At 32.4% G+C, this 11943-nt stretch overlaps 1 protein-coding gene across 1 annotated transcript in view; it reads left to right on the top strand.

Annotated features, from left to right (window-relative positions):
- Positions 1-8911: 8911 nt before the first annotated feature.
- LOC134255169 (BTB and MATH domain-containing protein 38-like) overlaps positions 8912-11943 on the top strand; it is a 6336-nt gene continuing 3304 nt past the window's right edge. The window contains exon 1 of the mRNA XM_062737667.1: positions 8912-9180. Within this exon, the coding sequence (XP_062593651.1) occupies positions 8913-9180 (268 nt within the window). The 5' untranslated portion in view covers position 8912. The remainder of the gene's footprint in view (positions 9181-11943) is intronic.

The raw sequence follows: 11943 nt of genomic DNA, 5'->3' as shown, positions 1-11943 counted from the left end.
AGATCACATGACTGAATCAGAAAGATGGTAGATCACCGTTGACGTCCGAGGTTATGTGCGAGGTACGAGTCATCCGAGGAACTCCGAGTGTAATTTGTGTACATGCAATATTTAATAGAGGCTCATAGCCAGGTAGTTAAATCAGACGACGCTCAATAATCACATTTTTAATAATATTTTTAAAATCATTTTTCTAAAAAGAAAAAAAAAGTACCTTTTAAAGAGATAAAATTTTAAACAAAACAAAATCGTTTTCGAGTGGTCGCATTTCATGTGTAAGATCACGTGATCATTCTAATAGAACAATTGCTTGTTATGTAGACATGCACACTCCGATTTAATAACTTAAAGCAAATTATATTTAGAAAAATAAAAGTAGAAAACATGAAATTAACACATATTCATAAATAGGTGTTGATAATTTAAAAAAGAAAAGAAAAGAAAAAAAAAACTTCTTGATGAACATTTCTAAAGTTTGGAAAATTTCCTCCTACATTATTCCGAGGCTCTCGGTAAAATTGCCGCATACGAAGTTTAAACTAAAAAAAATCTTGTAATTCAGAATTTTGTTCTTGTTCCACACTTGGCTGACTTAATTCTGTGTGTTAATTCCGGAAACAATTCGGTCTACGTTTTTCTTTATTATTATAGCTGCGATTTAGTGTCCAAGCATATAATTTATTCCTGTATATTGAGATTAATCCGCTGATAAATTGGGGTACACGGCACATTATTCATTATCATGTAAATATGTTTATCAAATATGTATAGGGGGAATCAATTAATTTTCTATAAAAGAGGTAAATTGAATACTCAACAGTACGTTTAATTTAGTCAAGAATATTACAGCTGTACCTTGACAGACAAAATTTAATATAACATCTAATCCTAATAGCATTGACACAACAATTTTTACTCTGTGTGTTTTTATATACTATATACTCTCTTCCACATTTCCCTGAGGTAACATATTCTGTTAAAATCTATCGTCGCAGAATACGTATGCGAATTACCTGTGTTTGCGTAAATGTTATACACAGAAAAGGTATTGTAATCACTTAAAGAGACCTTCTGATATACTAGTAAGCATTGTGACCTTCGATGTAAGGTGTTTGTAATTACGCCATATCCCTCACTATTGACAGTTCACAATCAAAAATATTTCACCGCAATGACTTGAGTATGCACTATTTTGATGTTTTAAGTGAGCATTGTATTATATTTACATCCACTGAATATTTTCTCCTTTATTTCTTAAGAAAACCCATTGCGTTAATCACTACATGAACTACATTAGGCATGTCGCCTGTACAGATTTCTTGATCAGTGGCTGTTCCATCAATGAAACGTATAAAGACGTTCGCATCATTAATACAATAATTAATCTTTTAAACCCTACTCTAAATGATTATTTAAACATATATAAATATAAACAATAAAATGTCTTTCTTTGTTACTACTGAAATTAACGGTCGCAGCTATTGCAGAATTTTTTTTTACATAAGCCGCGTAAGCGGGTTTTGTATTTTTTCTGCAACAGCTGCTTCCGTTAATTCCAGCAATAACAAAAAAGAAAGCATTTTATTGTTTAAATAAAATTAAACTAGATTTACTGTGAGTGCAGGGATTACTAGATGATGCCCCGCCTCTAATGCGATTATAATTGCAAAGACCATATTTTGTTTTGGAAGAGCCGAAAGTAAAATGGCATTATGTAAAAAAGAATCTATGCAAGTACAGTGTATCATAAAATTTTATTCAGTGGAAAGGAAGAGTAGCGGACAGGAGATGGGTACCCCAAAGTGTAAAAACGTACGGACGGACGGATAGAAACACTGATGAACGTACGTACAGACGGATCCTGATCACTATAATATATTGCTTTTCAGACTGGGGTTTGATTAAAAGAGAATAAAAACGTACAGAAACACGAGAATCATACAATTAAACTGTTCGTTACATCTATGTATGATAGTGTTCTTATCGACAGATAGAATGGTTCATTTATGAAGTTATTTTTAAAGTTAGATTTATTTACACATATTTCTGAAAAATAACCAATTTAATAAAATCTCAAAATGGACGTAATTTTAATTAACCATGTAAAGAATTATTGAAAGGGAAAAAACTGGAACATATTTTTTGTCAAAAATATCAACTGCAAATAACTTGTCCTCATTTAAATAGTTACGCTGATTTCCACACGTATCTGTGTTTAAGAAAAGTAGTTTTGAGCACCTACTCAACTAAGAAGGAAATTAATGGCTTCGAATTTCAACAATTGTCGAAACATTTGGTAAGATAACTGTGTATATATAATACTTGTAAAACTCATATAATGTGGAAGTATATCAACTGTTAACTGAACTCTTGAAAAGTATCACATAACGTTACGTGAAAGTGTCACATTCTCAAGAATCTTGGATAGTACAAACTGGTGACTTCAGAATTATACAGACCTGTATTCCCAAAGCACCAGGGAAGTCTAAAAGGTATCTAAATTCTTATGCGATTTCAATATACAAAATTTTGCCGAGTTTACCTGTTATTCACACAGACAAATAAAAACATTTAGTTAGAGTGATTGATATGTCTTCAAGGTCAAAGCATATTCAGACAGTATCATTGAGGGAATTGATTGAAAGGTTCCAGAAAGCCATTTATTACTCCCGGTTATTTTGAGGAACGACAACCCTTATTTGCATGATCATACTATCAATGTTATGTTTTTGGATATTTTTATTGAAAATTTCGTTAATGGTAACCTACATTTGTAGCTATAAACAAAGCTATATGAAAAAATGCGATGTCTTCAACTTTTTAATTATAAACTTTTAGTAATATACTCTTATCACCTGGGTTTACGTCTCTCAGCTGATTAAGCAAGAATATGCTCTACGTGTACAAACAAATCGACTATACGAGGCAAGCTATTAATAACTAAATTGATGAACCAAGGATATCAAAAGTCTAGTTTGAACTAATTTTTCTTTCGTTTTAAGGCTGATGCAAGACTGTCAGCAAATAATTCTATCATTAAATTAAAAGCTGACTCGCAATTTTCAAACTGTCTATATCTTTGCGTGTTCAATATTTTATAAGGCGCAAAGAGCAGTAACTCGTGTAAGGAAGCCAAATTTAGTTTCCTTGTCATGTTCCCTTTCATCAATTTAGGGAGTACGCGCAATCATGACATTTAATTAGTGCGCGTTCAACAGTGCTCTTCCTATTTCTCCTTCAACATTTTAAACAAACGACATGAAGTTCTCATATAAACATTCGTTTAAATCAACAATCTATCATTGGTAACATTTGAGAAATTTGAAAGATGCTGCAGATTCCCAGGAAATCAAAGCCCAATAGTCCGTGTTCTCTTCCTAGCGTCCCAACTGTGCACAGGATCCATCTCCATTTTATTTACGACCACGCCTGAACCTCAGACGGCTATTACACTGCAAACATCAACATTTCCGATGGTGACTCTTGCTCTAGCAAAACCAGTATATTTCTAGTGGACTTTTGCAAGGAGCGCTGAATCCTTCAGTTGACGGCTTACTTTTACACTAAAAAAATGTGCGGAAGCTCTTTTAAAATATGAATATTTAGCCCAACATTTAATACAACGAAAATAACGGATTATTTTAATCCACATATTAGTTGTCCTCGAATAAAACGACAACCACCTTACACTCAACTCCCGGTCTTCACTTTTTCGTGCTCCGAGCACCATACCTATTATTACTAGAAATGTTTTTTCTTCGTATATTATCAATTCTGTACTTCTGTACAAGTTACAGGATTTTAAATACCAAAGTAAACCGTTAACTGTAAAAGTAAGTACTTCTCGCAAAGTCCACTAGCAGCATGATCGAATCAGCCTTTCAAACACAGTCACGATAGCAGAACAGTGCACAGACACATTTTCTTCTTTGGCTTTGCCTTTAGGTCACTTACCTTATCATTTCTTATTTAGTTGTAACCCCACTGATACCTTTCAAAGAATCAAGGGTTGGTGCATGATCACAAATTTAAATGTTTTTTTCCTCTAGGAGAATGTAAATGATTATGTATCCGGAGTCGTAATCAATGAGATAAAAAGAAATATACGAAAATGACAAAAATCAGAGCAAAGCATTTACGGTTCTCTAAAACATCAAAGGTGGGGTCAGATGCTATGGCAGAGTAAGCATACTCTGTCAACCAGTCACACCCAATGTGTGGTCCTTGTCATGATCAGGAAATAATGAGAAAATCAACCATTTAGTGTGTTTATAATTATAAGGGCTTAGCAATTGATATGAAAAAATCCATTCAGCATTTAACTTAATGAACGATTATATGTGCTGGCAACGTCATTATATCGACCATAGAACTTGCAAAATGACAATTCTAAACGAGATTAATTATTTACCTGCTTCAGAAACTTTTTTTTCAATAAGTATCTCGTTTTAAAATTTGTTCATAGGTAGAGCATGCTCCTTCATATCGAATCAACTGAGAGATATGAACCACAAATACAAAGTGATGACGTTTTATTGCTTCATAAGTAAAAGATGACGATTGAAGGTTTTAATTCACCGTGTGTTTTTTTTCATAAAGCGTAAGTTGTTGTTAAACTACCATTAACGTCTTTTTTCAAGTAAAATATCTTCATAAGAAACATATGTGTCGGACTCTATGGTATATTTTTCGAGGGCTGTTCAATAAATAATGTCCTGAACTGTATGACATACAATACAGATATCATATGATATTAAACTTGACTTTCTCTCACTATTGAATCTTTACTGAATTTATAACAGTTTATGTGACTACTTTTCATAACATGGTTTCATCGTGAGAAGCTAGGAAACAAGGGTATTCGAGACACAGCATTATAAATGAATGGTATAGAATCAGTAAACAAGAGTGAAAATAAAGGCTATATAAAAGCTGCTGTAAAACTTGTTAAAAATCCCAAAGAAATATTCACTGAATATGTGTCATTTACAGCAACCGATGCCTGTTTTATAGACAAATGAGCAGGTTGATTTCAATGATAAAAAATTATATAATGGGCATCTAAAATGGGTACCCTCCTTGCCAACAAAAATTATAACAACTTATGTACTGTTTGTCAAATTTCAACAAATAATATTTGATGATGTATGATTGATGTTAAGACACATAGCAAATTTGATAGACATCATATCGGGAGTAATTAACACTGTTTTTAAGAAACGTTTGACAGTAAAAAAAACTTGGTACTCAAAAGTCACCCTAGATTTTGAAAAATGAGTGAAGACGACAGCGTGTACGAAAGTCTAAACAATTATTTTAAAATATCAGTAATTGTAGTTATCCACGTTTATTTTATATTCAAACAGATATTGGAACATGAATCTATTGCTTAAAAACATCAAAACAAAATTTACCATAAGATGTACTTGATAATAACGGCGAAGGTATGACAAAAGCAAAGGTATGCAAGAGCACAAAGAAAGATTTATATGCATTTTTCTTAAATATTAGTGGTATTGTTGTTCAAATTCGAATTCGGGGAGACAGCTTAATATCTGGAGGAGTCTAGAAAGGAATTTTTTGCAAAAAATCGAATAGTTTATTAGAGGAAGGACCCAGAATCAGGAATCCACTACATTGAATTTCTTCATGACAGCGTCCAAACCTGCATGCCCTGAAGAGTATAGGGGTTTTCGGGATAAACAGAAAGTTAAGGCTTTTTCATATTAACAATATTTGCCAGATCTTTGACCTTTTGACTTCTTTCTATTTCAAAACTTGAAAAAAAAACACCTTTCAGAAGTCCAGGAAATCATTGAATCTGCTATTTTCCAGTATACTAAGGGTCATACCCAAAAATGAGTTCCAAAAGCAATCAGAAATTGAATAAAAATGTTACGGACATGTGTTTGAATTAAAAAGATTTATAAGAAAAAAATCATGAAGACCAAATCATTGAAAAGCGTAGTTTGCTTCTCTCTGAGCACCGAGGGAATTATTTATTGTAATTATCGTTTTTCAAGCTTACTGGGATATATTTTATTGACATAAGAAAAGAAATAACCATGATTGTTTATTGACAATACGTCGTCGATATACTAGTATCTAAATGTCAAGTTGAATGCCACAGCAAGTGTTTTCTTCTTTTCACACTATTATAAAAATTAGATTATTTAATGTATTGAACGAAAAATTATTGGTTTTTGTCTTAAAAACGTTTTATTATATAGTCTTTTTGTATTCCCTACATAATCTATATAAGCACAAACAGTTCATAACACTACATATTTTCATTCGCTGTGTTTTTCTAATAAGCCAACTGTGAAATTGATTTGAATACCAATTTAGTGTATACTCACGCGTAGAAATATACAAGGAGAAACGTGCGTTAACGTGACGTCACAATGAGGCTGTACCGACGTTAGAAAAAGTGAAACGAAATAGGGCAGCGAGAAATTTAAATATTGAGTTTATATTTAGCCCTAGCGCTTCCAAATAAGTAAAATGTAAATATAAGGAATGTTTTAAAGTTTAGTGTGAATTATTGGTGTGTAAACCACACAGACATGCACGTAGGCATATTTTTCATGAAGCGCTAGTGCGCTTTATGAAATATGCCTACGTGACAAGTCTGTGTGATTCACAACGACCGCAGCGAGCTACGTATCTGAGCAGGATAAATATTATACGAACCTATTGCAGATTATTTTTAAACATTTGGACGTCTTACGCAGCAAAACTTGGAAAGGAAAATACGGAGGTGACAAACTGTAATCTGGAAAAATTTTTCAACGACGGAAGTTCGTTAATGCAAATGGTCTCGTAATTCAGTCTTCGATGTCTTATTTATACAAATTCGGACTATTTAATGAAACAATTATGCACTCTTTTGGTGTTGAATATGGTTTGTTATTCACCAGAAAAATATCCATATTGACCTCGGATTCGAATGAAAATTCCGAAAATATAATCTTACAAATATTTATTGTTTGTCCATTATCTAAACACCCCTTTTTTCCCGTCAATTCCCAATTATGACAAGGACACGGCGGGTGTGACCGATCGGCAGAGGATGCTCACTCTTCCACGGCACCTGATCCCACCTCTGATGTTTAGGAGGTCCGTGTTTACTATGCTCCTGATTCTATATTGTTTCATGAACTTTTGATCTTGAATACTGTTCGTTTCATTTAGCTGACATCATATCCTTTCATAGATTAAATTTCTGCTAATAATACTTCGGGTGTGTACACATGTCATGTAGCATATAGTATTTAGAATAAGATACAACACGCCAATCATTTTATACACTTTCAAGAACATTCAAGAACATAATTCTTTTATTGATAGTTGTAGTTTTGGAGTAAAATAAAGTGGCCTTTTTGCACTAAATTATAATTCAATCGAAAATCACATATTCGACAATTTTCCTCTAATATTTTTATTTCCCCCAAAAATCATTTGACAAAATAAGCTATTAATGTATTTGAAAAAGGGAATTTTAAAATGATGACTAAGAAAGAGTTTCAAATTACTTTGCATCATTAATTATTTAACCTTTCTGCACTCACAAATTTAACAACTAAGAACATTATTTTACGTCTTAAATTTTTCTGATATTAAACAGATTGATCAAAATTATTTTATATATTTAGAAAAGAAAAACAAATGTGGGGGTTTATGATGAAAAGTTTAAAATATTACTAAAACAGGTGTTGATTTTATGCTAAAATTGGCTTCAATGGAAGCAAGAACCTATTTTCTGTAGCGGAAAGGTTTTTTGTACAAGAAAATAATAAATGTGTCCCATTTGAGATATTTACAGTACTGTTAAGTTAAGATTCCTATTATCCATGCCGGTATCACACAGAGCTGTTTTATTTGCAGATAATGTTTTATACTCGTTCTGAAGTATCTATCTATTCATTTCTCAAAAACTCTTTTGTTATATCATGACAAATATGATAGATATACAATGTATTCCGAAGGTGCATGAAAAAAAATGAAGCTTATTTCAAATTTTCAATGCAAGAAAAATCACATTTTGTGAGTCTAGCTAGACAGGTCATATAATCTATATTGCTAAGTAATTTGAGATTTTTTCTTTGTCACAATTTTAAAGTGCTTTAAAGCACTGATACTTTATTTTGACCCATAATTTATTGGGATAAAAACATTAGAGAGAAGACGTCGAGGATGTGAATTTTGATTAATACACATATTTCAATGCAACAAGGTCATATTACATGTAAATGTACTGTAGTGCCAAATGAAGCATACTACTCTCTAAGGTTTGTTTTTATTTTTAATTAAGATACATGTAGGTTTGTAGAAACAAAAAGTAAATTTAAAAAAATTAAGACTTTAAATATCAGGATTCAACCACCTTAAACGAATTTTTATAGACGAATAAGAATCAGCTCTTTAAATAAAAGTAAAACAAACAATCAGTATTGTAACTGAAAGTCTGTGAATGAACTATGAACTACAAAGTGGTTTGGCTATTGATTTCAGCAAAACTTTGCAAGTGAGACTTTTCATGCAACATATGAATAGATATACAGAAACTCTCAAATCAGTAGGGATTTTGCTCCTCTTAGACGCCAGATCCCACCTCTGTTGTTTCCAGGTGTAATAATTTTACTCTGTCACACACTATCCTACCACGGTATGAAACTGCATGATAGTATTATTCATCAATATTTAGGCATTTTTTAGCTCTCACAATACGTATATTATGTTTATAATTTAACGGATTTTCTTTTTCTTTATTCAACTCCTGAAAAGTTAGTAAATATACATCTTCTAAGTGAATATTTGAAATGCTGTACAAAAAGATTATTCCTCATGGTTGACAGAAAGTCAAAAGATAGATAACTCTCGCTCTCACTTTCAAACTAACGTATTTAGACATGGCGGATGCTCTTTGCAAAGCACAACCTGGCATTGTCTATTTCGAAGAAGACCCAGGGGTAACAGACTTTGTTTTCCTTATAGAAGATAAGAAGATCCATGTGACCAAATCAATCCTGATGCGAGCTTCTCCAGTTTTCCGTGCCATGTTCACGTCTGACATCAAGGAGAGAAACGAAAGTACAATTCAACTCCAGGACAAGAATTACGAGGATTTTGTGTTGTTTCTGAGATGTTTTTATCCTGGGGAATATGTTGAACTAAATGGTTTGTATAATTGATTGATTTTATTTTCTTGTTGTACCACTACAAAATTGAAACTAAATGTAATTTTGTAACTCTTTATGGATAACATAAAAACTCCATAGGAACTTAGGTGTTATTCACAACTCACACTTATAATGAAAGATTTGTCAAAAATTGAGCCTTCTCTATTATTCAAAACCAGTAGTAAAAAAAGTAAAAACACAATAGTTTTGTTAACATCGCGCATTTATGGGTTATATTAAGGAATGTTTTGTCCCACCATTTAATTTTATAACTGTAGAGTTAAAGTTTAGCAATGTATAAAACACTTTTAGTGAATATAAAGCACGGGCACTTGTTTCGGTATTCAAGCATGATTGTGACGTAAACCTTTTGTTTGTGTTGTCCATTCTCTAGCATAATGTTGAGCTAACTCCCCTAACAATCCATGAAGTCACCTGTAGGTGTCCATTCTTTTTGGAAAACTGTCCTTTCTTAAAAAGAATGGACAGTTAAAACAAACAGAATGGAGAGTTACAGGTGAACACAAAAAGGAAAAAAAACAAATACATTAAATATGATTTAATTTACATGCAAATAACAAAATGAACTTGGAGATTTAAGTTAATCCTGAACACAGTGTCTGCATCGGATCTGTTTGATTTTTAACAAAACTTGAATTAAATGACACAATTTCACATTTTGGAAGCATCATTCACTCGAGAAGAATCCATTTTAAGCTTGAAGTAGGCTAATATTAAATCCATCACCTCAAAACAGTTTGCACTATGAAAACTATACTGCCGCAGTGAAAATTTCCGTAGAAAATAATTAAAACTAAAACATTTCCAGATCTTATTTGAAATACATTTTCAAGTCGAAGTTTTGCTCATGGCTATCCAACACTCGGAACACAATTTGCATATCACAAATACACTGCTGCAATTATTATCCCCAAAAACTGATTTGAAATTGAAAAAAAAATTCTGGTTGGAATTCGAAATATCTGTATTTGTCGTCGAAGTTTTAGGGAGATCAAAATTTGGATAATATTTTCTTTTACGCTTCCTATTCTCTGTTTCCAGGTCAAAAAATCACTGGTTTTGTGCATATTTTTGTTTCAATTCGATTTCGATTCTGTCATATATTCCAGGGACCCGTTTCACAAAGCTTACTTAGGACTAAGTTATATCTTAGGAAAGAACTTTTTCCTAAGTTCTTTACTTATCCGTTTCACTAACCTCGTCTTATCTTAGGATATTCCTAAGTTATGTCATAACTTTAGGACAGATAAATCGATGACTTAGGAAGAAACTAAATATTGTGGCTGCATATCCAAGATTTCTTATGGATTCGAATAATTTGAGTAAAAAATATAAAAAATTTAAGACAGCAAAAAGGGGGACACAGTTCAGATTTAAAATTGAGTTATGTACAAATTACACACGTTTTAATGCTTACAGCCATATCTCTAATAAAAGGCGCCAATATTAAATTAATTTAAATGTTTAAATATTTTATTACTTCAGAAGAAAAGGTCATGTAACACTTTGCTTCGTTTTAGAAATATTGATTTATTAAGACTGATAGACTTGATTTAAAAATGAAAAAAAAAACATGAAGTCACGGACCATCGCGTTGTGATAAATATTTGTTTTGCATTCGGGAAACGTCTTAAACAAACTCTGAAATACTGGTACTTCGGGTACTCTAATAATTATAAGCAAACTTTGAATTAAGCATTATGGATGCGTTTTTATGAATGAGGAAATAAAATGAATTGAAATGGCAGAATAAGTTTGAGAAATTTTCTCAACATTGTTTTTGACGTCACAATGTTTTTAAATGTGCTCCGTAGCACCCCATGTACCCATATTTTGGTTTGGGAGAATAAACTGAACTTGTAACGAGGTATGATGTCGCTTTTCAATCTGGTTAACACATCAAATGGAATGCAACTTTCTATCCATATGAGGGGAAATATTCGAGATTTACGCAAAGCAATTTACAATCGTACAATCTTCCTTTGGTTGTTTTCATGCGGTCTTGTTGGAATAGAAAAATCTAACAATGACTGAGATCTAGCAAATATGGGTGATGGAAAAGCCCTGTATACTTTTTTTTTCTTCAAAATCGTATTTCAATTTTAAAAATTTAACTAGTGCTAATTGTAACGGGAACCGTTACAGATGTTCCCCAAACGCTCCCCAACTCCCTTTTGGTTCCATATTTCCTGTAAGCTTCATTAAATAAGACAAACACTGTGCATTTTTGACTTTAACAACGTTTTCCCAGAAGGATACCAATTATATTCAAATTTTACCATTGCACCCGTGCACATGTGAACGCATGGGTTATGACCATATCATCTTGTCAGCACTATCTATATATTCTAATATACTATATATGAAAGTATTAAGTTCAAAAGTATTAAAAATCACTCATTCAAGTGTATTATTAACTTCACTCGTTCTAAATGCACGCACGTGCGTGCACGTGCATGATGACCACACCTTCTTGTAGGAGTCCCTTATATCTATCTGTATTCTAAATTCCATCCTGTTTGTTTGAAAAACAAGGGAGTTATAGCCATTTCAAGTTTCAGCCAATCAGATCGGAGCACACGTGCATGCACGTGATTTCATGATTTTTCTCTATATCGTATTGTAGGACATCCTAATGAAGGACTATGTTTTAAATTTCAAAACATTTCGTCAAAAACAAAGAAGATATAGCCATTTAAAGTTTCAGCCAATCAAATTGCAGCACATGTGCATGCGCATG

The sequence above is a fragment of the Saccostrea cucullata genome, unplaced genomic scaffold (assembly GCF_032062105.1).
Source record: "Saccostrea cucullata isolate Sc308-1 unplaced genomic scaffold, CSIRO_AGI_Scuc_v1 ctg2474, whole genome shotgun sequence".
NCBI classification, from domain to species: domain Eukaryota; kingdom Metazoa; phylum Mollusca; class Bivalvia; order Ostreida; family Ostreidae; genus Saccostrea; species Saccostrea cuccullata.
This window is presented reverse-complemented; position numbering and strand designations above follow the sequence as displayed.